We start from the raw sequence: 27,673 nt of genomic DNA, 5'->3' as shown, positions 1-27,673 counted from the left end.
GATTTTTTTTCAAATGGTCGAATATTTGAAAATCTTTTTAACAAAATTCAAGCCCTAAATCAAAATTCCGCTTTCAACAGTCACTAGAATTCAACATTCTCTCTCAAATACAACAAATTTCATTAAAATCGGTCCAGGGGTTATCTCAGAAAAACATTTTTTCATTTTAGTACATGTATTTGAATAGGCCGCATCGGAGTTGGGCCCGAGCTAAAGCTTCCTCTTAAGGACAATTTCATTTACTTTGTCATTCCCCTTTTTCCACAATGTAGCATCCTTTATTATAACAAGGTTAGAGTGTAGAAAATGCTTCCCTCAGTGCACTGATTTAAATACCGTATAGACTTGTGTAAGGGCAGCACCCGTGTAAGGGCGGCACCCCCAACTTGGACGCCCAAAATTTGGGGAAAAAAAAAAAAATTCCAATCGAGAAGCAATCGTGTTCAGTGCCCGATACCGCACGCAAGCATCGTCATATTTTTGTGCACTGCGTACTTCCGCTTGCCGCTACTAGATGGCGAGAGCCAAGCGGTGACCTCCGATGCAATGGTACATCAGCGGATCCAGGGTGTGCACAAGTCGCCGGCTACGCCGGTACCATTTTGACCAAAAGGTTATGCCCCGTGAACAGCTGTACTTAGTCAAAATTGTGCCAAAAAAAAAAAAAGGTGCGGCCATTACACGAGTCTATGCGGTACATACAAGGGGACTGCCTTCGGTCTCAACCCTAGTGGCAAAGCAAGGCACTCACTGTTTTTGCCTGCGTGCACAGTTTACTGAAAATTATGCCTTCTGTTGAATTTTTTGTCTCATATCAGACAATTTCATGCATTACACACAGTATGCTTCAATGTAAATTCCATTTCTGTTTACCACTTTCTTTTGTTTGGCATCAAGCCAGACACAGGGATGGCACAGAAGGAGGTTCGAGTACATTTGCTAACTTCCAACTGTACTTCTTTTATTCTAAAACTAACGCAGTCCCATCTTTTGCAACGCACACCACACATAAGGTTTCTTAATGCTGCCACAAAACCAGACCCGATGGACAGATAACTCAAACAATTATCTCTGCTGCTTACATCATCCCTTTCGTCATAGGATACGGATGTTTTCATGCTTTGCTATTATGGCACATCACAATTCTTTCATCGTTGCATGTTGACCAAATGCAATCGGCTCCTTGTTGTTCTTTTTTTTCAGCTTTTGGTTATTTGCATTGGGCATCCTAACTTTTGCTTTTATTTACAACACCACCTCAAGTTACAGTAAGAAGTTAGGCATCGCTATTTAAGGATTGCAATGCTTTTCTAACAGACGGGCTGAAAAAGCATGTGCTTGTTGTCAACTTCTACACAATCCTCACCCCTTATCTGATGCCCAAATCAAGAAATACATTACAGTTGCCAACCCTGGCAAACCTACACTTCACAACTGGCGCAGCACTTCGGTTGTTGGCTTACCCGTTGCCTTCAAAACAACCATGAAAGAGACAACCCACCACAAGCTCACAGCAGCAACTATAAAGAAAGCCTGAAACAAAAACGTGCAGGTATGGTAGTCACACTGTTTCACTTTCACGCATACCTCCGAGGCTGCACCTTGACGGAGATGATGCGCCCTCCTTCCTCGATGAAAGAACTTCCCCACGACTCCTTCTCGCTCTTGTGGTACGAAATGGTTAGGTCTACGTGGTTGAACAGGTAGAATGTTTCCGGTTTGGAGAACTCGGACTGCTCGATCCAAGAAAACACATAAAAAAGAAGAATGGCACTTAGAAGTTGTGCTAACACAGCCATGAAATATGATGAAACGCCAATATGCCTTCAATGTCAAGCAAAAAGCAATAACAGAAACCAGCCAAACACTACCCCCGGAAGACGTCACATAATGCATTTAATTCCGCAAGGACAACCAGCTGTACAATTGCTTCCGTCTTAAAAGAACTGTAGAGAAAACAATGAGAACAGCTGTGTTCTTACACTATGCTTCTGCAAATGCAAAATGTCGACACATTTTGCCAGAGGAGGCATAGTAGGCCAGAGAAGATGCAAAGACAAAAAACAGGTAAAGACGGGTAAGACAGGTGGTGACACCCTTATGAAGTTGCCACCCCAGCTCACCTTGATGTTATAAATTTTGAATGCACCTACATGAGTCCGCACGCCTTTGTCCACAAGCTTTTTACCATTTACGGATTACCAATTTACTGGAGCCATGGATGGCAGTAGCAAAGCTGGCAGCGATATTTTTTGTGTTACGTGTGCGTATTTTTGTACGAAAATCATACAAGAATCGCACATTAATCATTATGTCAAGACTAACACTTCACATCCGCAGTTAAGTAGAAAACGACAGGTCAGTGCAGTATCATCTTTGTGTGATCTCTGGTTAAGCTATGCGTCACAAGATGTCACTACGAACACTGTTGCTGTTGTACACCTCTCGGGTAACTTGGTATTTTATTTACAAAGGGCAATGTGTTTACGAACAAGCTAAAACTCCATAATGCCCCAAATGCATTGAAGTGCATGTTGTCACACTGAAATTATGGTGCCGAGATTCGGTAGCAAGACATAAAAAGAGCTTGGCTTTGACGTTCCCTATTACCAATCAACCTTCTTGTGGCAAGTGAATGAACAGTCTGGACAGATTTAGTTATGTTCTTTAGCGCCCAATTAAATGACATTGCAAACACAAAACAATGGCCCTATGGTCCTTTTCAGTCAGGTTGAAAGCGAATGGCCTCTTTTACATGGCACTGCCGACATGAGTCTTTTGTTACTTTATTCAGAATGGCCAATTTACACACACTCACACAGTACCCAAGATTCACTATACAAACTGGGAACAGACACCAACAAATGCGACCCATTCACGATGGTTCGCTGCTCAGAACCCCATGTTCAATCATGGCAAGCCACTGTTGAAAGGCTGTCCCCGTCAAATCTTTTCCCCACCCCTGGAACCAAACTTTTGAAAAGGCAAGGGGGAAAAGGCAAGCATTTAAAGGGCACTTATCATCATAGACATATTTTACATGATCACAATAATGAGCAGATGTACCGTGTGGCCTTGACCTCTGGCTCATCTATCTTGCTTTAATATGATCAGAATGACACTGGTCATATTTACAGCTTGATACTCCACGACTGAATTTTTACAACAGGTGCCTGGGATCTGGGGCAGCATCACCCCTACGTGACTTGAATCATGAGAGGGCGCTTTGCCACCCCACAGAATGACAACATGATGCTCCTACCTTTGACATTGCTGCAGAACTACTTGACTAGCATCACATGCTAGAACCACTTGGTCAGTTTCTAAATAGTTCCCCAGAGATCTTGCAAGCTTCCACCGCAGCCAAGGACAAAGGCATGTATCCAAGAAAAAATTTTAGAAAAGGAGCCCAAAGCCCTTACGAGGTCCGGAGAAATAGCATTATCGCAAGCGGACACACGTGACGCATACGTCCTTTAGGGCTTGCAATATGCATGCATATTAGCACACCTAATCTGCTTCCTTTGTTTAATTTCTGCATTTTAGATCACTTGTTTTCGTCATCTCACTTGAACGCCCTTTTCATGTAGTGCACCATACCAGGTACACTAATCACTTAGTGATCACTTATACTAACGCCAATAACTTAAACTTGCTGGTTCTTTCTTTTGCCCCAACATGCCCCAACACTGGCACGTGCAAAGCTCACTGGGAACCCACGCTTTGTGAGACTCTCCATTGTCCTGTACAAGGACAATGCAGCTTTTTCACAGAGCTACGAAGTTCAATGACCAAAGAAGCAATGAGAGGAATGGGCCATCCTACCGTGACGCTGCAGAGGCCCCGGGGCTGGCTGTTGCGGTAGGTGAAGCATCCCATGGGGAAGCCCATGGAGCAGTACTGCTTATCGGTGTCGATCAGGTAGCACCAGGTGACCGGCATGTTGTCCACAATCCAGTGGTGCCGGTACTGTTTCATCATTCCCTTGCGAAGCTGGTCTAGGCGGGCCGACGAACCAGCAATGTTCGGACCATACTGACGTGTGCACAGCTTGGCGCATGTCTTGTTCACCATAAAGTCAATCTGCACATGTGATGGGCAGAAAAATCATCACTATTTACTGTTGTGAATTGATCGCCTGTAGCTAAATGAATCGATTTCCTGCTTACAATAAGTGTGAAATGCTAGTGATAATTGCTTTTTATTTTTTCTTCTTCACAATGGCGTTTGGTAAAGGTATCTGGCTGAGTTGCCTAAAGGAGGGCTAAGAAGGTGATATTAAGAGATTTTATATTTTTTAGTGATCGGCCATTAAGCAGCAATATGTTGGCCTGATTCCTCTACGGCAAAACTGAAGATGTACTGCAAGGCTTACTGTTCCGACTTTTGACTCGCTGCTCATTACCATTCAAAAAAGCTGTGGAGACAGGCGAAGTGAGAAAACTGAATGGAAAGAACGGAAACGTAGATGTAAGGTTTTGAGCTTTTAGTTTTTCTTTTTTTTCACTGTCTTTGTCATGCTACCTGTCAACTAACCATAATATCCCATGTCTACAGCTTGTCTATGAGAAACACCACAATGCAAAGCTTCAAGATGGGCTGACAACCTTTTGCAGTCTATCCCAGATGTAACGCAGCTGCTCTGCCTGTGTATCGAACTGATCACCAGAATCGCACATTGCCAAATATAGTAAGAAGCATCAACATGTACCGAGTTGTGAATGTTGCCAAGCATAATGCCCTTGTTTCACTAGTATCACTCCTCCTGCGTGAGCCACTTCTGACCACTACATGAGAAGCAAACACATGAGTATCAACAGTGCAAGTAAGTTGTTTCAAAACGTTTTTAAAGCACTAAACTCTGCACATGGGAGCCCATTGGTACACTCAAAGCTTAATTATGGGTCTGCAGCGCTCACTAAAGCTGCAATATGCCGCTGGTGAAGCTATGGACCAAACACCACTTTTGAGATATAAGTTTAACTCTTTCCGTTCCATGCCCATTGGGCATCATTAGCCTGATAACAATGATTTGAAACGCTGCTTTCATGACCTTACATGCTGCTCATGGACACTCGGCTCCAGAGGACGTGAAGCAGAACTATATTTTTGTTTTCTAAGCAGTTCGCTTCGCCCCCCGCCCCACCCCGCCCCCAGGCATTAATTTTCTAATGCACTCTGAAGTTTCGCGATCAATGGCCACCTCTGAGTGCGGCGCGCGTGCTTCGAAAGATAGCGGATTTCACAATTCCGTAGCGTCTGTGGCTGATTTTATTAATGGATCGAGCAGCAGAATGTCTGTCGATGCTGCCTTTTCGTCAGGCTTTGACTCCGAGAGTGACGATAACGCAAGTCAGCCCGGAATATTGACGGCCGCAGCTCTGCATGCCCTACTGTAGTGCTTCCATTAAAATTTTTGTAGTTTAATACATGTTCAATGAAATATTTGTTATTTTTTCGGAGACAGTGCCTGACAGACGGCAACACATTTTGTATACCTCATAATTGTTACATTTCTTTCTAAGTAGATACAAGTATGTTGTCACAAACCATCAATTTTATCCCACAATCTTGATTCTGGCAATTGAAAGAGTTAAACATGTGCACAAATTTCTTACGTGGCTCAATACCCACTTATCTAGTTGCTTAGGAATAGCAGTTCAATTGATTGCGTAGAGCTACCAAGTTGACTGCCCTGCATAGCAGAAGTGAATTTTGTGGAACCTTCATGACGAAAGCTGAAATTTGGTAGAGTGGTACTCCAGTTATGCTTCCCCCGATTTTGACGACAAATCAGTGCAGTTGCGGTGAACTCCCGATAAAGATGGTGCATTAAAATCCTCAATTACACAAAGTGAAATTATGTACGTCCCGTCTCATACGACAATCAGCACAAAACTGCAAACTGAGCGGTAGACCTGTGAGAAGGGGCGGGGAGGGGCGGGAAGGAGGAGGAAGGGAGGCTGCCGTTCATTCATTGGGAAAGGCCTTAAGGAATTGGGCATGTTTTCTAGCACAACTGAGCAGCAGGGATCGGCAGGAAGGAGAAGGGGACTGTCGCTCGCTCGTTCGGGCTATTCACTTACGTTGACAATCATCGTCAATGGTTTCTGCATATATTCTTTTTTCTTTCGTTCACGTTCACTGGCCTCCCATCATTCATTTCCCTTCTTCCTCTTTGTGTTGCTCAACCAACGCCTCCTTCGTCTCTTCGTTGCAGTCTCCTTGAGCTTTCGCTCTCGCCTAAACCTTCCAGCGCGATTCCACATACCGACATAGCACCAGATGATAGAAAGCACTGACTGCAAAATGGCAGCATCCTCAATAAAACGGTCTATTGGCAGCTCCAGAATCCATTACTGTCATTACAGTGCTGACAACACTGTCCAAATAAACAAAGGTAGTTAAGGCATCTAGGTTCACGGCGGCTCTTTTGCTTGGTGCTGTGCTCAAGTTTCTTGTTTGTGGTGTAGGATTGAGGTGCTGCATCGAAGACGAAAGGGTCCTTGCTGCCTATTACCTTATTGTGATCGATCTCGAGGATTTCAGTGATGAAACTGTGGAAAACATTGGGATGCGCGGGCAAACATCCGGCCTGCCTAGCAAGCCCCATCTGTCCTATTTAGGGACAAAGAGCCTTTAAAGCGGGCCGCAGATTTAAAAAGAAGGAAGTGCTTGTGTGTAGTGGGCCTCCAAAAGGAGCAAGCACTTCTTCACAGCGTTGCTCCAGTGCTACAGGTATGATGGTTGAATATTTTTGACTGTCACAGTCAGCTTTGCACTGTGACTTGTGTTGCAGTATATTGTTACACAACATCCCGCAAATATATAGGCACTAACATCTGCCATGGTATGAGAAGGTAAATACGGACATCGTGCAATGACAGAATGAGGCTAACAAGTGATAAGCTACCTGGTCAGGGTGTATTCGGATAAAAACAAATGAGAGTTCCGTTACTGAGTCGGGGTGCACATTTCTCTTAGAGTTAGCTCATCCGGATGATAAGGTAGTCTTGAGTTTAACAATTGGCACTTGTTCATGCTCGCAATACACAGTGCTTGAGGTAGGGTTCAGGCTTGGGAATGCAGCAGACACCTACACAGCAGACATACATACTTTGAAAAGATAGGGATTCAGAGAGACCAATACCTTGTGCTTCCTCGTTTTATGTCTCGCTCCCACGACCATGCTTAGAAAATACAAGAGATACATTGCCACATCAATGTGTTGAAATGCTTGTTCTTTCCACAGGTCATCTCTACATGGAACAATTTGCCTAAATCTGTTGCTGATTGTGATTCATGTGCTTTTATGTCTCAGCGCAACTTAGCTACTCTCTGAAAATGGTTTTTCCCATTTGCGTTGCAGATTTTCTGTTGCTTGTTATTGTTGTGGCCAAATGTAATATGCACCTTGTTCTCCCTTGCAATAATGCCTTTATGGCGCTGCACGAATTGCGAATAAAATTATGAAATGATGCATTGCTGTCTTTGTACACACCAAAATTTTTTCGACATCTGTTTATTTCTTCTTTGAGCTTGTGTACGATGGCATCACGACGATTTGAGAACTGTGAGGCAACGTTGCAGCGCACGCTGTAATCTGAGAACCTGCGGCTGAACCTAGATCGGCTGGTTCTCATTGCGACGAGAGCATGTAGTTGGAGTCGGGAATACTTTGACGCGTCCTGCACAGAGCCTCGCGAAAGTGAAGCTATCTCTGTAGATAATCAGCCAACAATGCCACTCCAGCACTTGCGAAGATAGAACCGATTAGCTAATGGAAGACCTGCAGATCGTATCGCACACAGGGGTTCACACACACACAGTTCATGCAGAGCACTAGCCTGCAGTTTAGATTGAAGCTCCTCGCAACTCTCTCACACAAAACAAAGTATTACAGACGCTATTCCTGTGGCTCGGATTATATGACACCCGGATTATACAGCATTTTTGCATGGTCTCGACAGGGACGCATAATCGGGTTTCCACTGTTTACAACATGTGCTGTTTCTAACAATAGGTATGTGCATCTGTGGTTGAGCAGCATCCAACACCAAGGAGGACATTGTGTTGCAGCTGATTTATGCCTCAGGGGTGCCCCACTCTAACGCGATGAAGTTTCCATTGCACAGGGAAGCCACATTTGAGATTCTGAATAGGTGTGCTGACCAAGAATGCTCATCACAGAATAACCTCTGGCACACATAGCCTGAACATGAACCTCGCACAAATTTTAAAAATTACTCTTTGTCCATCCTGCATTTGTGCCCCGTTCACTGCTAAATGTACGACCGGGTACATAGGGGCTTCCACAACTGCTGTGCAGTGCAAAAAAAGACAGAAAGTGATCTGAAATGTGACGTTAGCACGTTGGAACTGAAACCACATAGCACATTTGTGGCAAGTTAAGTGTGATTTTGTTACAAGACTGAAGTGAACTGAGGAAGTAGGTCAACAGTAACATCTATGTCGCCACAGAAACTTGTGGTAGATGTAGCGATGTCATCTGAATGCATGAGCAGAAACGGAGAACAGTACAACGTAGCAGACAACGCACCACATAAGGTGACAAGCGAATCCTCTCGCCGAATACCACTTGGCCAAGGTTCTCTGCTGGCGACGTCGTCCCATTGGTCGTGCAGAAGTCGAAGCTGCGCAAGAAAAAGCATAAAAATTGCCCAATGCTCTTGTTTGAACTGAAAAACATGCACAAAAATATAAAGCTGACAAATCATAACTGCCACGCGAACGCACCACAGAGAGCACTACCAACCAAAAAAGCAGCAGTTTGTACCACTTCCATGTCCTATCACTTGCAAAGACAAAACGGAAATGACGAAGTCACAAAGAAAAGAAAAACTGTTAGGTGCAGTCCCAAGTTACACGTTGTTCAATATGTCTAACGCAGCTGGCCTGTCACGAGATACTAAACTCTGAGTCCTACCAGGCCTGAAACCGGTACAAATGGCTGTCCCAAGGGAGACTTGGGACTTGCTGCTAAATTTAGAACAACGCGATAAAATATGGGACGGTTTAAAACCCTACATCAGCACTGCGCACAATCTTTAACAAAGCACTTTCTTTGCCCTCGGTTAACAATGATGGTGATGATGGTGAGCTAACTGTTAAATCATCTTGTAAACAGCCCAACAAGGACAAGTTAACTATGTACTGCACACCAGGAGTTGTTGTGATATTGACTTTGACACCACTTCAGTTGCCCAGAAAAAAAGAATGAACATAAAGGTCCCAACCCTCGCCAGCTCAGGGGAAAAATAAAGGAAACTTACTGTTGGTACTCGTATGGGATGACAGACTCATCAGAGTCTAGCCTGTTCACGAACAGGTCGATCCTTGTCTGCAAGGAAAGATTAAAAAACAGAGAAATGAGGAAACCGAGTAGCACCACAGCAGACCAAGAAAAACTGAGGATATTATAAGCTGTGATGCAATGAGGAAGAACACACACAGCCATGCGTCCTGAATACATTCCAGTGCAAGTCCAACGCACGTGCCTCCACGTTCAACCCCACAAGTCGCGAACGGTTACATGCTGGCGACAAAACAATTTAAACTGTTCGATTTTCGCAGAGGAAGGACACAGTTGAAGGGGGAAAAAAAGTCAAAATACCATAGAACTTGCACTATGCTGTCACATTGTCACGCTGCCTATCAATAAGTTTTACTGAATATTCATTTCACATTTTCAACAGTACTCAGCTGCTCAACTACAACAAAACAACAACAAAAGAAATGCAGATCTAATGCACATGTTGGCATCTATACGAAGCAAAGCCTTAGTGAAGCGGTTAATTAAACGCTTCAAAACTAACGGCGATTCATACAATTTTCTTTACTTTTATACTACGCAACGTCACTGTTCTGACACAATTGCTGAAATTAAGCATGTGTCGATGAAGGTGTTTGACTGTTTCCTGAATTACCACTTCCACAAATATACAAATTGGCAGAAAGATTGGGAGCACTTCATTGCTGCGCAAGCAGACTACTTCAGTAGTGACAGTGCTTGAATGTACATAAATTACTTTAATAAAAACAAAGTTCCTCTCAAGACACCTTGACACAGTTAAACTTCGATATAACACATTTAAATCTAACAGAATCCTCAATATAACAAATTAATCAACTTTTCATTACTTCATGCAACACCATGCATCTTTAACGTCAATATTCAATGCAGCGAAATTTCACTGCTGTGCGAATGAAGACTGTAGTAACAAATAAAAACTAGCACGGGCATTGATGGTCATAACGGCCAAATTACATGCGATCATTTGAAAGTGCATTTTCCAAATCGTGCACCCCGTGGCAAAGAGTAATCGGCAAGTCTGGTAAGTGAGCAGTGTGTCTCGAGCAGTGGCACTAGGGGGCGCACTTCTCGGTGCATTCTATAGCTCTGTATTCTCCGTAGGCCTTGCATCAGCGATATATTTGGTGTTTTAGTTGTAGCCCATGCCGGTCAGGTGTCAGCCTCGTGAGGCAATAAATGTGATAGCACGAGTAGCGGTAATAAATGAAAAGCCCTCTCGCCTGAAGATAAGGCTTGTATCGTGCAAGCAATCTCGATCGGTCCGAAGAAAAGGCACGTCCCTGCTCGTCTCGCGATACCACAGTGCCATGCTCTCCTCAATCTTGAAGTCAAGGGATGCTAGTCTTGACTGCTTGATGGAAAGGATAAATTCCCAGCGAAAGCTACTGAATGTAGACAAATATTTTTCAGAGCTGCTCGATATTCACACCTACCCAAGCACCGCCACCTATTTCATAGGACCAATGCGTAACAATGTGCACGGTGCATCAGGTCTCACTCGGGCTTGAACCTGCGGCACTGCCGCTTAGAACCAATGCATGTAAATGTGACCGAAATCTTGGCTGCCACACCGGATCTTGCTAGATTTTTCCGACGGAATATCTGTACACAGTGTCACAAAGCAGTAAACGTTGCAGCCACAAACAATGCTGCCGCCATTCAGCTTGTTGCTTTGCTTTGATGCAATTTTAAATTGAACCTTTCTTTGGGGAGTCCAAGGGGTTTTCGTGCTGCATTAGTTGAACTGTGTAGAAAGGTGTTATGCTGAGGTGAACATAGCCTTTGGTGTTGTCCCACTATGGCTGACACTGGAAGTTATGTTTGTAAACTGCAGTAGCGGCGTGGATGCGAAATATTAGCTCATAACAATCAGCACAGAGCGTGGATGTGGATACATCTTTTTTTCCCGAGTGCGGTGCTCATAGTTCTTGGCTGATGTGAAGCGAGCTTTGTCGACAAGCCACCAAACAGCAACTTTGGTTGGCAAATCTCAAATTCAAGAAAACTCTTTCTTTGAATGTTTTTTTTTCAACTTCTCTTTTATCCTCTACAGCCACTTCAGTGCAAGAAAATTCAGTCAGCTACTGCTCGTAAAATGTTAGTGCAGCGAAATGTCAACATAATAAAACACACCAAGGAAGAGATAGGTGAAAGGAAAGCACGTCCTTGGTGTATCGTGTCGTTTTCATTGCAAGGAGCGTGCACCAACTAGCCCAACAACAAGTGTTGTTATAATAAAACAAACTGTGACTGACTAATTACCAATAAACAAAAATTTACGAATTAACTAATTACTTTGACACACATTGCAATTTAATAAGGTTGCCAGTAAGATTGCAAGGCATATCCACTTAGGACAAATTATGAGGATGACACCTGTTATGAGATAAGCACAATCAAACTTGCAGTAAAAATGCACTGTTGTTCCACTTCATTTTTAAAAAAAGAACACCATATTATGCACTGAAGCACAAAAATAACAGGCATGCCAATGTATTTCCTTGCACACTATGAGAATGAACATTTTGAAACTGGTGTCATCCTCAATATTTGAGGAAAGTGGATATGTGCTGCAAAGTGACAGGGTACAATTCATAAATTTTATTAGGTGCCATAACTCAATTAGGAAATTTATTAGTGAAACTTGAATTTGCTAATCATGCATTCAAATTTCTTGCAAGAGTAACTTCCGCCAATGAGTGATCCAGTTCAGGGAACAGAATTGTGCTATCCAACACAGGTGATCTTTAAAAGGTCTTGTTAGCCCCTGCCCCAAAACAAAAACGCCTTCAATACACACGCATAGGTCTCATTGATTTGGCTGCACCTCCTGCTCCAATTAAGTTCCGCCCTAGTTGACTGGCCTCAAATTGACGGTGCAGCATGCACCGTCTGCACCGCGCCTTTCGACTTGACTTTGTGCAAGGCAAGTTCACCACAAGTTCCGCAGAAATTCATGGTTCCCCTGCACTCGCTGCTTTGGAAGTGCAGGTGACGTGCAAGCTCTTGGTAACAGATGACACGACACAGTGCTAGTTGATTCATGGTGCAGGGACTCAAATATCTCCCCTCTTTGGTTACAGCAGTTAAACTAGCTGGCATAAGAATCTGGGGCACAAGTTTGATGCCCAAGTGGTTGTCAGGGCAAGTTAATACAAATTTGTAATGCATTAAATTGGCTTCAACTGCAAGTTTTTTTTTTTTTTTAGAATGTGTTTTCTGAAGACAAAACATGGCCACCATTCCGTTACCACGTGTAGCACTATCGCGATAGCAATTACCACGACAATGAAAAGAGAACACCCTCCTTATTGCTACATGTGCACTTGTCGAAAAGGCTTAGCCGCCCGCAGCAGACAACAGAGCTCGCTCGTTGCTGCACTTTCGTCCTCAATTTGCAAGGCCAACAAGGCGTGCAGTTGCGTGCTGCATTTGCACGACCTGAACTAGTGTCGCACTGCGTACGGGAGTCTGAAGAACTGGATCAGAAAGTGCAGTAAAACTGAAGAGACCTCATGCATACACATCGAGAACAAGGCACCACCCCTGCACATGTGGCTGAAGTTTCGATTTAATTGCAGTCACAATAATAATAATGTTTTACAGTGAAGCTAGTTATGGCTTGGATCCTGGGATTTTTGAGGGGTAACATCAACAAAAAACTATGGTCACCTACGGCTCATACCAACAAATGTAATGGCTTATACCCCCGTAAGGCACAAGCTACAAGCACTCAGCAAAGTGAAGCGAACAGTGCATACATTCTTTGGAATCGCGCATAAAACATACAGAACAGTACACCTTTCCATAAATAACAAGATCAAAACAAGCATTCGAACCACATAATCGGTGATAAGGCACTCCTGCACACACATTCATGAAATGCAAAGCATGTAGCGCTCCCCGCATACGTTTCCTGGTTAAGATTACCGTTGTGCAAGCTGCCGCGGCAACAGCAGCTTGACCCTAGCATAAAAAAGCAGGGAGTGGCATAACTCCATTTTCGAACATGAAAGAACAACCCACCTAGCAACTTATTTGTGTGGTGACAGTGCTATGGGAAGGCCACATATAGTGAGGACTCCTGAAGAGTAACGTGCATATGAGGCACTGCAAATTTCTCTTCTCTTTGGTCCACTCAATGTAAGTACATGAAGTGGTGGCACAAGCCAACTGGCAGGCCCTCACAACATCTTAGGCTAACAATTAGCTAAAGTGCATATGAATGTCGCTACCTGAATAATTTCAACCTACGTCGTAATGGTTACTCATCCTAGTTGTCGTTTACAGCTTCACTTTCCAACCACCTTCACTGCATGGATTAGAGACACTCTTTTTGTTCATTCCTCTGTCTGCGATACAAGCACTCATATATTAGGGCCAGTGCCGGGTTCGTATGGTGTATCTTAGCAGAGGCGACCATTGTCAACTGTGCAAAAAAGTTGCTAAAATTGAAGAAAAAGAAAAGAGAGGGAACAGTAAAAAAAAGGGGGGGGGGGGCATATAACAGCCAATAACTACACTTGGGCTTTGAGAGGTGCAGTTAAGGAAGGCTCCAACCTAATTTTGACCATCTGGAGTTGTTTAACATGTATCCAACTGTGGCTACCACAAACGCTTTTGCCTTCTACCCCTATTTGAAGGCAGGCGCCACAACCAGGAATCTAACACAGTATATTAGAGGTTGGATTGCGCAACATTTTGACGAGACACACAGAAGAGAAACACACACCCCAGAGCACTACTTGCAACAATAATCTTATTCCCTTGTCAGTGGAATAAATACAGGCAGATACTCAAAGGGAGACTGCAAAAAAAGTTTACAAACAGGGCCATCCACCAATGCCAGGCCGGCTTTGTCACGTGATCAATTTTGCTGCACTCGACATAGAAAACAATAAGGAACGAGGATACAAAATTTCACATTAGCGTGTGAGGAAATCTATTTCTTTTGCACTAAGCGAGACGGAAGGCATGCTTACGCACATACTTCCCACATGCACAATCTCAGCGGCTTTGATTATCTCTCGCGTCAATTGGCTGCCATCTTGGCTTACAATCTTGCATTTCTTAAAGAATGGGGCCGACATCCGCAATCTCTACAATGTATCCCAAGATGTCCGGCGACTGCTTTTGAAACATTATAATCATGCTCCTTTAATCTTTCGTTCAAACCTCGTGCCATCTGTCCGATGTAATTTCTGCCGCACTGAAGTGGAATAGAATATACCACTCCCTCAGTGCAGTCGACAAACTTCTTTCTGTGTTGTGTTTCACAACTTCGTTTCTGCGTGGCACCTGGGTTTACTTTCACACACGTGCTCAGCAATTTTTCCAGTGCAGAAAATACCACTTTTACATTGAATCTTTTACCAATTTTCTTTACACGGTGCGCAATCGAATCAATGCACGGCATCCACCCTATTTTTTCACGTGTGCTTGGACCACAAGGCTGCCTCCCAGATAATGATATCCTGGTTCCGATTTCCTTGAGCAATGATTTTGCCTATAGAAAGGATAACCAGCCGCCGTGAGCCTGCGTGTTTGCTTCCGAAAGTTGTCCGCAATGCTATGATGGCACGATTTTTTAAACGCGTTTTTGTAGCAAGACTTAACTATGGCTCGTTTTGCAACTTCTGAATGCGCAGATTCAAATGGCAAAAGGGGCTTATTTCCACAATCTCGTCAAAATGTCACACAATCCAACCTCTAATATGCTATACCCACACGCCCAGTCTTCAACCTTGGCAACTAACACAGTAGCAGACGTAGGTACGCCTGTGTCTGCTATTAAAGCAAAGGCAAGAAAACTGATAAAAGGAAAAGATCCAGAGATTCTTTGATGCAAACTCAACTCGCTGACCTTCACAGACAGTGCAGTTGTGCAGGCCACATGTAAGTGCGAAGCTGTCAATCAAAGAGTGTAAAACATGTGCCAGAGAACAAAGCAAAAGATATGAAACACACACGGAGGATACAAGCCTGTAGCTGTTTCTTTGCCTTAAAGCAAAGTTGGCATGACTAGAAAGTTCAACTCTTAGCTGTGGCACATCACCAAGACTCGGCTCAAACAGCAACAGTATGATAGAAGGGGGATTCAGAAAAAACATTCACGTGAAAGGTGAGACGCAGCGATGACTGACTTATTACAATAGATCAACACCGATAAGCTTCATCAAATGCACGAGAAATAAAACCAGAAATCATGTAGTCAACAAACAACTAGAAATGCATGCAAGAACTGCCAGTGGTCAAGGCTTCAAAGTCAAACAAAATTTCTTTATTGGTTGGCAATACACATGAACACACCAAGGTAATGGAACTGACTTCGGCAGTCGTTTCAAGCTACAACAGCAGACGTCCAATTTCAGACAGGTGAGTAGGCTCATTCATTTCTAATTGTTCGTTGGGTGCTTCACGCATGGGTGCATCTGACAATGCTTCATCGTGTACTAGATGTCCATATGTCGCAAGAATAAACTGAATGTCAGTCAGCCCTGTATCTTGCTCCTCTGTGCACGTCTGCCTTTTCTACACTGACCTGCACTTCTTATTCTGGCCAGTTTCAAAAAAACAGTTCTCCATCTTGAAACAGTGTAACACTGTTTCAAAATCCACAACCATTTTTTAAAACAGCCTGATGCAACACTGTGCTGCATTGAAAGGGTTTTGCAAAGAGATCCGGTGCTCGGCAAGCACTTTAGACCAGTTTCTGAAACCCACAGTTAAATATACAGACGAACAGCCTTGCTGAATAGACCGGGAATGAGTTCAGATGCGCTCCAACTATATTTCGAGACTACTGACAGATACATATTCCCACAATGCACTGTGGCAGCAAGGTGCACGGTGCGAATATTCAGTAGTGCAATCTTGAACTTGACTTTCCAAGGAGTCAGCCCCAAGAAGTCAAGGTGCAAAGACTACATAATGTGGTTTTGCATGCAAGGGTCACTGATGATCATAGCAAGCAGTTTAATTTAACAGCGGAGAGAAAAAAAAGGGAGGTACACTGAAACTTCACCTTTTAAGAATTGTGAGAAAGAAAGCCAATGTATTTAAAAGGTTACTGCTCCGAAGTAATTCATTACGTCGCTATTTACAGTTGAGTGTGATTTCTGCATGGAAATTACACCTGAGTAAAAACAATGCACAAACACCAACGACGTTGGTCAGGAACCGCCCGATATGACTGTGCCAGGACATTCAATATTTAGTGCAAATGATAAAGCAAGTCGAGAAAACAACCGCAAGATCTTTAGTCAAATATCGTTTCGGCAACATCACATGTGAGTCCCATTTAAAATACAATTGAGTAGGGTTCTGCAAATGTCACCGCATTTACGCTGCAAGAACCTTCCAACTGCTACAACAGAAAAAGATTGCTATGGATAATGGTTGTGAAATGCCACTACTAACACCATGCATTCCAAATGTGCCTTCAGTCCTGTATTCCTCATTATTGCCATAATTTTAATCCCATAATGATCAACCTATGATGACGGTTCATTATAACAGCACATATATAACCTTGGATGCAAGAAATAACACTCAATCATAAAAGTTCCAAGAGCACTGACTTATCACACAGGCTCTAGATTAATACTTAACCCCTTCAGGCACGGTGTACAATTGTACCCATTAAGATAGTGCCTTAAAAACAAAAGCAATGATGGAAATGATATTTCACGTGCATCACGTAATCCTAGTAACACCTCTGATTGGACCTATGCTGCAAGCTTGAAAGATATGTGCAGTGTTTCAGTAAATGTAGTTGGAAGGTAGATGCTGAATGTTTGCACTGTGTGTCAGTATGTTGTCATGCAGCACGTTCACTTCCTTCAGTGTCTTTTGCAATATTGTCAAGCATCAGGCAATGCCATCAGGCATATATCTTCAAATGGCCGAACAGGTGCTTTCCAAGTGTGCTAGACATGCTGACATTCTCAAGCATGACATTCCTGCAGGAACTTCTCGCATGGGGTCCACATTTGGTGAACATGACAAAGCTCAGTGAAGAATTGGCAATTCTAAATCCATTCTGCAGCTGTACACTTTTCATGACTCTGAAGATGCAAGAAATGTGGTGAAACTGAATTTTCAATGGTTAGAAGTGATTGAAACCTAAAGGTACTAACTCAAATTCAACGTTTAGCTTGACCAGTTCAGTACCACATGTACAACAAAAAGAACCTGAGTAGTGAAAATAACTACTTTGACACAACTCAAATTTTTTGAAGTCTGAGAGCAAACTGCTTGTAGTTGTGTGCATATGTACATGTCATGCGTAAGTTATTGTACAGTGACGGGTGTCATCAAAACAACGAAGGCCATTAATGTCAAACAAGAGAGCTCAAACGATGGCAACGCTGTCAAGATTGTTTGCAAGTCTCTTATGGAGCATGTGTGGTGGACTGAAAAATGTCACGCGCCGTCTGCAGCTCCATTCCATGACTTACTGCACATTCCGCAAGTGTATAAAGGACCCGAGAATTAAGATTCGTTTCTTCGCGATAGCTGCGGGGTTGCTTAAATAACATCTGGTCAAAGGCGCGAGAGCACTCGCTCATTTCTGAACCCCACAAAAGCCCTGTCAGCAGCGTCAAGTACTCAGGGTCAATGCAAAGGGAACGGCGAATGACTGACTGACAGTTCCGCTCTGGTTCTACCGTTGGTTAGGGCACAGTGTCACGGTTGGGCGCTATCAGGGCAGACGATGCGCGACACCTTCGCCGCCTTGTCACGGGACGACGGAAGAAGCCTGGCTGTCTACTGGAAATCTAGAATCGCTCGCGCTCCTTTATCGCTCCGCCTTATCATGTCACAAAGATGCGATGAGTCACAACGTCACAGCCACAGTAGCGCCTGCAACCGCGCTACGAGAACGCCCGTGACTCGGACTGCGCCGCTCACGGAGACGGCGGAAAGGCCACACGATGCAACCTTGCACATTCAAGTCGCGATCAAGCGCTTTCGCTATCATTTCCATACATATGTTGCACGCGCGGTCGCGCTTGTACCGCTACGCAACGTCGCTTCCATGATGCATAAAGACCACCTTACATAGTGATTCGCGTAATTTCAGGCCCCCCACGGCACGGATGCACAACGTGGCGCGTACAGACGTCGACGGCGCTTGCCAAGAAAAGAAAAAGTAACGCAAGAAAACGAAACGCCAGTGCAAACACTGTGGTTTCGTGTGTACAACGAACGGCACGAGTGAAGCAGCTCCGTGACGCAGCCCGCCGAAACACCTGCGGCAGGCGAGGCGTCGCGGCGACAACTCGGCAAAGCAGCCGCTCGCGCTGTGCTTCGGCGCGTCGTGTCAATAGTGATGCACAAAATCATCGCGTGCGAATCACGAATCGTTCGCAGGTGCCGTTGAGATCATCGCGTTCTTACTTGGCACTGCTTGGTTGTCGAGCCTGGCTTGCAGTAGTTGACGGGGGCAAGGCCGGGGAGGTAGAAAGCGGATGCTGCGTGAAGCACGGCCAGAATCAGCACTCCGACGAGCGCTGTGGTCCTCGGAGAAAACATGGCGTGTCGATTTCTCGTCCACGGGGCACCAAACATCGAGGTGCACATGGAAGGGGGCCTCTACGGGACCGCTACGAGAAGGCACCGTAAAGGCGAAGCCCGCATCAGCCGTTCCACGGTTCTAAAAAAAAGTAGGCGGCGTGTCTGTCTGTTGGGAAAGCGGTGACAGCTTCCTGTTGTAGTGGCCAGACGTCGTGAAAAGAAACGACGAAAAGACCATTGCAAGGTCTCGGCGAAACAGAAACTGAAACCAAGGTTCTTAGGCTACTCCAGTTTTACAGCTCCTCTTGACAGATGACGCTACAATCGCGTCTTTCGTCACGTTTTGTTTCGCTACTTATAAAATGTCCTTCTTTTCTTGTAGATTTCTGGTTTGAAGTTTGTCACAATTCCTTATTTTGAACCTCTTCGTGAATATGTCATATTTGATTTATGCATTGTGAATATATTTCAAATAATAAACGTGAAACTAGACTTCTGCATTCACTTCTAGTTTCATGTCGGTTGCGCTGCTTCGCCTGTCGCGATCCTTCTTCATTCTGTTGGCATCGCGTGCTGTGGTTCCACGGCTGCTGAATTATCAGTTGATCTGATCTATAAAATTTTCTGCTGACTCAATCATAGAGTGCTTCTATCTACTGATATTTTGTCTGTTATACGGAAACGAAAGCAAAAACTGCTACTTTCCCGGTACCGAGTCTATTTTAATGCGGTGCCACCTCGCGGAAGAAAAAAAAACAAAAAATGAAAAGCGGGTTAGCTCAGAGATGAGCACATTCTTGAGACTCCTGACTCTTATAACTGGCGCTACCTATGTTTATGGGCAAAAATACGGAAAGGGTAAGACGGTCAATCCATACACTCCTAAGCAAAATTACACCCTTTTGCTACACAACTATAATAGTCATCGGTCTTGTCCGCATTTCCTTTCTTTAACGTGGCGAACCCGGTACTTCCCAGTAACGAACGGCATGCGCGTTATCAGCATGACAGAGCATTCCCGACAGGAAAGTAGAGCGCGCGACGTTTTCACGAAAGGAAACGCAAGCAAGGCAGATGACGATTATCGTTGAGTGGCAGATATACACCCCAAAGGGTGTACCTTTGTATACACTCTAAAAACAGTTTGCACCCTTTAGGGTGTTTATTTGTCCCACAACAATAATCGTCATCTGCCTTGCTTGCGTTTCCTTTCTTGAAAACTCGGCGCTCGCTACTCTCCTGTCGAGAATGCTGCGACAAACTGATAACGCGCATGCCGTTCATGACCGGAAAGTACCGGGCTCACAGCGTTAAAGAAAGGAAACGCGGGCAAGAGAGATGACGATTATCGTTGTGGGACAAATATACAACCCAAAGGGTGCAAATGTTTTTAGACTGTACACACTCTTCACTCTTAAAACGGTTGCACCCTTTGGGGTGTATATTTGTCCCACAACAATAATCGTCATCTGCCTTGCCTGCGTTTCCTTTCCTGAAAACTCGGCGCTCGCTACTTTCCTGTCGAGAATGCTGCGTCACACTGGGCTTCTTCGATTTTCCACTTCTGGCTACCCGCGGGCTGCCAGAGCCAGCCAAAGCGTCTTCGTTTTTCTCGGGTTGCTCCGCCCACCGCGCTACTCACTTCCGCCGGGCGTTCGTTTTGCTCGCGCTGGACGGTTCTGGCTACCCGCGGGCTGCCAGAACCTGCCAGGACGATTTTGGTCTGGCTGCTCTCTGGAAGTTCTCTGGCTAGCAGACGACTAAAAGAGGCGATGGGCGCTTGCCGCCATCTTTACGGGGACTTCACGGATTTCAACGCGGGCGCTTGAGGACTTAAATTTATCTCGCTCAGCCAACTGTATACGGTCATCTCCGGATTTCCTTACTTCTAGCGTTATTTTTTTAGGTGCTAACGCTCCGTTCCGCATCGCGAAGCGGTGTGATACGAGCCTTGGTGAACCGTTTGAAGCTTTTGTGTGTGTGTGTCCCCCGATTGCTTCTTCGCGGCGAACAGCGCGCCGCGCTCTCATGCGTGCATGTTATCTACATCGTGTTCCACGCAAGTTGTAGACGCTCATTCACACATTGCGGTACATCTTGGTTTCGTCTTTCTCTGGTGGCGTTCCTTTTCACATAATTCGCGTATGTATATCTCTCCTTTCTCTGCAGTTAGCGAAGGCTTTGCAGTTAGCCCGTGTTCGCCCCGTCTCTCCGTCGTATGCTTAGGTGGCAGCTCGAAACCGATATGTGTTCGAACTGCAGGCCGTTGATCTAAGAATACACTGATTGCACTCGGTACATTTAGACACACGTACATTGGCTTATTGCTCTCATGATTGCGACCAATGTTGTTTTTAGTGTGAAACGTTTCGCTGGTCACAGGCGACGTGCATTTTCACGCGCCAGCCGCGTCCAGCTCCTTAAATGAGAAGCACCATCAGCCACAACAAACTTTCTGAAATCGAAGCCTAAGCAGGTCGGCGCGAAATTTTATGCGTATGAGACGTACCCGATAACCTTTCTCATCTCTTGTGATGATACAGCGCCAACTCATCAATTTCGCCGGTGGGCGACGTGATCGCTGCGAACAGGGATCTTCCAGCTATCGCTTTCGAGTATACAATCACGATTTCGCGTCTTGTCATCTGCCGCGTCGGAGGCCATCTGTTGCGCTGCGCAAGGCGAGGTTGGCCCAGTACGCGTCCTGCGACGAGTCGCGCGAAATCGCGCGAAAGCGATCGTATTCCTGAATGCAACTATACATTTTCAAGGTTGCAACGCACAAATGGGCCGACTACGCCGAGCGCGCGTCGGCCTCGACGGGCGCTGCCATGCTGGTAGCATGTTTACATTTGGCCAGCTGTACCGGCGTTCGATTTTGCAAACTTCGGGCAGGTTCGGGTTGTCTTGGGATCCCAGCCCACGTGACTTCCTGTCAGAACCGGAACTAGCTGGCTGCCGTCTGGCTACCAGCGGGCTGCCAGAACTGCGAAAATCGAAGAGGCCCACTGATAAGGCGCATGCCGTTCGTGACTGGAAAGTACCGGGCTCGCAGCGTTAAAGAAAGGAAACGCGGGCAGCACGGATGACGATTATTGTTGTGGGACAAGATACGCCCCAAAGGGTGTAAACTTTTCTAAAATTGTTAAAACGGTTGCACCCTTTGGGGTGTATATTTGTCCCACAACAATAATCGTCATCTGCCTTGCTTGCGTTTCCTTTCCTGAAAACTCCGCGCTCGCTACTTTCCTGTCGAGAATGCTGCGTCACGCTGATAACGCGCATGCCGTTCGTGACTGGGAAGTACCGGGCTCGCAGCGTTAAAGGAAGGAAACGCGGGCAAGACAGATGATCATTGTTGTGGGACAAGACAAACCCCAAAAGGTGTAAATTTTTCTAAAAGTGTAAAGGTACGCTCTAAAATGTTTACACCCCTTTGGGTGTATACACTCTACACTCATAGAAAAATTTACACCCTTTGGGGCTTATCTTGTCCCACAACAACAATCGTCATTCGTCTTGCCAGCGTTTCCTTTCTCTAACGCGGCGAGCCCGGTACTTCCCAGTCACGAACGGCATGCGCGTTATCAGTGTGACGCAGCATTCTCGACAGGAAAGTAGTGGGCGCCGAGTTTTCAGGAAAGGAAACGCAAGCAAGGCAGATGACGATTATTGTTGTGGGACAAATTTACACCGCAAAGGGTGCAACAGTTTTAAGAGTGTAAGAACAGTTTACACCCTTTGGTGTGCCCCTTCTGCCACACAACGATAATGGTCATCTGCCTTGATGCGTTTCCTTTCTTTAACACTGCGAGCCCGGAACTTTCCAGTAACGAACGGCACGCGCGTTATCAGCATAGAACAGTTTACACCTTTTGGAGTGCCCCATCTGATAACGCGCGTGCCGTTCGTTACTGGAAAGTTCCGGGCTCGCAGCGTTAAAGAAAGGAAATGCGTCATGGCAGATGACGATTATCGTTGTGCGGCAGAAGGGGCACGCCAAAGGGCGTAAACTGCTCTTGAGTGTATCTGCTTGCCGGCTTGGCGGCCCCCCATGCTACACTCTTAGAAATATTTACACCCTTTGGGGCTTATCTTGTCCCACAACAATAATCGTCATCTGTGTTGCCCGAGTTTCCTTTCTTGAAAGCTCGGCGCTCGCTACTTTCCTTTCGAGAAGCTGGGTCACACTGATAACGCGCATGCCGTTCGTGACTGGGAAGTAGCGGGCTCGCAGCGTTAAAGAAAGGAAACGCGGGCAACACGGATGACGATTATCGTTGTGGGACAAGATACGCCCCAAAGAGTGTAACTTTTTCTAAGAATGTGTAAGAATAGTTTACACCCCTTGGAGTGCCCCTTCTGCGACACAACGATAATCGTCATCTGCCTTGATGCGTTTCCTTTCTTTAACGCTGCGAGCCCGGTACTTTCCAGTAACGAACGGCACGCGCGTTATCAGCATGACATATCATTCCCGACAGGAAAGTATCGAGCGCAGTGTTTTCAATAACGGAAATGCAGACAAGACAGTATACGCTCTAACAAACGTTTACACCCTTTGGAGTGTATATTTGCCACACAACGATACTAGTCATCTGTCCTGCCCGCATTCCCTTTCTTGAAAACGCTGCGCTCGTTACTTTCCTGTCGGGAATGATATGTCATGCTGATAACGCGCATACCGTTCGTTACTGGAAAGTACCGGGCTCGCCGCGTTAAAGAAAGGAAATGCGGACTGCGGACAAGACAGATGACGATTATCGTTGTGTGGCAAATATACACCCCAAAGGGCGCAACTGTTTTTGGAGCGTAGGATCATTAAATTTAAAAGGTGAATTCACTTACCGAATTATTTTTAATTCATTCCAGAAATTTTTGGAAGTTCGTTCATTTCACGGCGACGATGTCTACCCAACCATAGTTCGATTCAGCTAGGATAATAGATTGCCGTATTTTATCGCTCCTGTGAAAAATGCACTGATAGGAAATTGCTCTGGTGCTTCCAATGGTGTTCCGGTGTCTCTTCACGACAGTCTGGAGCATAGGGCGAAGGCTGCTGCTAAGCTGAAAGATGAATTTCGGCGACGCTGTACAAGAAAAATCTCAAGGTGGATGACTGGTGGATGACTCAAGGTGGATGATGAAAAAGCGCCAAAGGTGGATGACCAGCTGTAAATGTCGTGTTAAAAAAACTTCTGGTTAGGACTTTATTGCATCACACATTGTCACTTAGTAACGACGGTCGCAATAGCTTTGTGGTCACTATGACGTACACTGATCGGCATAGTCGCTACTGCAGACATTCTCTGCGAACACACCTAATTGCTAATTGCAGCGGTTCAGCCCGTCGCGGTGGCCAAATCGAAATGCGCCAAACGTCTCAATGCGTTGACTTGCCCGCGAGAATTCCATAAGGATGTTCTATGCCGCTTGTCGATGTATGCATCCGTGGCCAGTTGATTTCATGAGTCCGTGGTGAACGGTACACTCTAAGCCGAAAACGGGGAAAAGGGGACTAACGGCAGTCGTTGGACCTTTGGATCAACGGTTAATCCACCGTGCGTGCCGTGTGCAGAGGCAAAGTGTCGTGCGCAAATTTGTGGGACTAAATGTTCGTCCTTGCAAGGTAACGGTCGACGGTGGGCATCAACGGCACAATTTAGTCCTCTGACTTTAGTCCCTTTAGAGAGGGGGGCTCCGTGTCCTCCCTCTCCTCCCTGCCTGGACGGGGTGGCAGCGGGTCATAAAACACTGTCGCTCTGCTGTCATCCCGCCCACACGAAGGTCAAGAGGCTTTCGCCATTGGCTAACATTTTGGCGGGAATCGGACCCTGCTTGCGTGCACTCCGGGTAAGCGCGCGCAAGTCGGGTCCCGGGTCTGAAGGTGCGTACTGTTCCTCTTTGCCGGCGGCGGCCCCCTTTGTCCGCCGCCGGCCGATGGCTACTTCGGCTCGTCGGGATCCCGGCGGGCGCGCGCGCACTCTTCCGTCGTCTCGATGTCCTGAGGCAGCGTCTGCCGATCATGCCCCCGTCTGTTCGTCTGTCATTTCTTTCTCGGCTTTTGTTCTCGATTGCCGCAAGGCGTTCATGCGCCGTCTGGGCCGGCAACCGGATACAAGAGGCCGAGACGAGGCATACGGTCGGTTTCTGAGGGAGCTCGCGCGTCCCTTTTCGCCTATAGGCATTTCAGGAGGAAGGCGACGGCCCGTGTTCTGCTCGGGCTACGTGACCCTTTGAAGAAAAAGCCAACCTATTCGAACGCACTAGGCCGGAGTCACAAACAAGAAAAAAAACTGCAACATGTGCTGTGAACAAAGAGTACCGAGCGCCGTTGAGTCCCCTGCCCGGACCCATATGGGTGACAACACCCGATAGAAAACAAAATAAATAAATAAAATGACACGTGCAAACGATTTGCCTGCTTCGCATGGAGGGTTTGTCGAGAACAACGAGAGGGAGAGTGCGGCACCGTCGTAGACATCGCAAATTGGCAGTGCGTGTCGTCTGTTAGGAAAACAAGTTGTGGGGCTCGCGCGACGGCCGCGCGCCGCATTTGGTACGAAATTGCTGTTCTGTCAACAGGCTTTGACGCTGAAATGTCGCACTCACGTACGGTCTCCTCCCAAGAGAATGCACCGCAACGCAACACGGCAGCCCGTTTTAAAGAAGACGAAAGGAGCCTGCCGACGACACTCCTGAACGGCTACAAGCATATTGTGGAATGCAAGAAAACTTACGTCGCGTCGTTGACCAAGAAGAATCAGACATGGAAAGAAATAGCAAAACATTTGAATGCCAACCACGGGATTACGCGGCGCGATCACCTGCAACTGAAAAAATGCTGGACCAACCTGAAGCAAAAGCGGAAAGAGGAAGCTGCGGAAGAAGAGGGAAAGCGCCACAAAACTGGTAAGCGCACATGTTCTGCATGACTGACTTATTTGGGCTACTTTTTATTATGTGTAGTCACAGGAGATAAGAAAATACGCTCGCAATCAATCTTTCCGCGACTGTGGAATGCGCACCAGTACCAGCGCGGGTGCTTCGCGATGAGCAGAGTCACCTTTCCTACTGCGCGGCACACTGTTGACTGAGGAATGCGGACCGGACCTCCGGTGACTGTTTGAAACGTGCCAGCGCCGTAAAACATCACAGCCATCAGCAACTGCAGCATAGGAGGCACACAGCCGGTCCTCTATTGTCCCAGCTTACCCGGATAGGCAACGTAGCGAGAAGTCGCACGGCGTTCTTCGTGAATCTGTAGCGACCGAGGAATTGTTCGTCGTCGTACAGCTCCATCGAATTCCCTCGGTCACGTAGGGTGGGTCGCGGAATTTTCGGCAAGGGCTGCCCCTCTGAAAATGCTGTATTCATGGCGTAGCAAGCAAACTCGAAAGCAGCTAACCTCCGCGCGACGTCCGTTCGGGAGGCTGCCATGTTGGAATAACACATGAAGTCAGTTTCAAGCTAGCCCGGGAGCAGACTTCAAACTTGAACGGACTTCGACGCAGCCAAGTCATTCCCAAGTTGTCCGCAAGATCAAGCACGATTTACGACGCGCGGCGAAGCTGTCTTGAGACTGCCAGAAGTCAAGTTCGAGCCAAGTTAGATCTCTTCATTCGGGGGTTGTAGAGTGCTTCTAACTTATATTTGACTGTGACTGCTCCTGACTTAATTTCATTTTCATGATTTTACTCTGGCTATGACACGTTTCATCTGCTGCATACTTTGGAGTTGTTTTATTTTGTTTGAACTGCTGCATATTTTCAGTCAATTTTTTTATCTTCTGTATCTATATGTCATTACTGTATACCAAGGACTTGGCATTTGTATGCTAGTATTCCTTTTTTTGTTTTGTTAATTGTGGCTCAAGATGATGGTGGCAATATGTAATCAAAAATAAACATGGGTTACTTGAGTTCGATCATTGTTTTTGCTTGAAAAGCTATGGCAACCTGTAATTATTGGAAAAGTGATTTCGGACTAACTGGGAAGGACTAAAAGTTGCTCCTGCAGTTACTCCCTGTGGGCTAACCTTAACAGACTAACTGTTGGTCCTCTAGGGACTAACTTGGAAGGACTAAAAGTTGCTCCTGCAGTTACTCCCTGTGGACTAACCTTAACAGACTAACTGTTGGTCCTCTAGGGACTAACTGGGAGGGACCAAAAGTTGCTCCTGCAGTTACTCCTGTAGACTAACTTTAACAGACTAACCGTTGATCCTCTAGGGACTAACTGGGAGGGTCTAAAAGTTGCCCTCACTTTTAGTCTGCAGTAGTTGCTCCCCCAGTTAGGCCGCTGCATTTGCTCCCGCAGTTAGTCCAAAATTGGTTCAAAATCTGTGGCAGGTCATTTAGTCCCCCAAGAGACTAACAGCCATACCCGTTTTAGTCCTTTTGGGCTTAGAGTGTAGTGAGCAGCATGAGCTCCCAAGGAGCGGATTTAGCGGCCCGACAGGGCCGCGGTATAAGGTCAACTGAAAAACCAGGCCAGAACTACCTACTGATTTTACCATCACCGCCAACAGGTGTGTCCGTTCTGCACGGTCAGTCAGTCAAGAACTTTATTGAAGTCCTGAGGAGTTTCAATCCGTTGGAGATCCCACGCGGGGAACTCCTCCGGCAGAAACCGTAGGCGACACCCAAGTCGGGACGGGAACGTGGTGACGCTCCGCCAGTTCTTGGGCCCTCTGGACGGCCTTGAGTTGGAGTTTGAGGTCCGGGCTTTTGAGGGCTTCTTCCCATTCGGGCTCACTGGAGAGAGGGCCCTTTGGTAACGCGGTACATTGCCATAGCATGCGCGAGAGTGAGCAATAAG

The 27,673-nt window shown here is 45.9% G+C and overlaps 1 protein-coding gene across 1 annotated transcript in view; it reads right to left on the bottom strand.

Moving 5' to 3' along the window:
• The window catches only part of LOC139054776 (transmembrane 9 superfamily member 2-like), a 61,460-nt gene extending 42,423 nt beyond the window's left edge, over positions 1 to 19,037 (bottom strand). Inside the window, exons 1-5 of the mRNA XM_070532374.1 lie at positions 18,737 to 19,037; positions 9,294 to 9,361; positions 8,561 to 8,654; positions 3,826 to 4,083; positions 1,588 to 1,733 (exon numbers count right to left, since the gene is read on the bottom strand). Of these exons, the coding sequence (XP_070388475.1) occupies positions 1,588 to 1,733; positions 3,826 to 4,083; positions 8,561 to 8,654; positions 9,294 to 9,361; positions 18,737 to 18,919 (749 nt within the window). The 5' untranslated portion in view covers positions 18,920 to 19,037. The remainder of the gene's footprint in view (positions 1 to 1,587; positions 1,734 to 3,825; positions 4,084 to 8,560; positions 8,655 to 9,293; positions 9,362 to 18,736) is intronic.
• Positions 19,038 to 27,673: the final 8,636 nt, after the last annotated feature.

Source organism: Dermacentor albipictus, chromosome 1, assembly GCF_038994185.2.
Source record: "Dermacentor albipictus isolate Rhodes 1998 colony chromosome 1, USDA_Dalb.pri_finalv2, whole genome shotgun sequence".
In the NCBI taxonomy this organism is placed as follows: Eukaryota; Metazoa; Arthropoda; class Arachnida; order Ixodida; family Ixodidae; genus Dermacentor; species Dermacentor albipictus.
The sequence above is the reverse complement of the archived record's forward strand: the minus strand, read 5'-3'. Positions and strand labels throughout refer to the sequence as shown.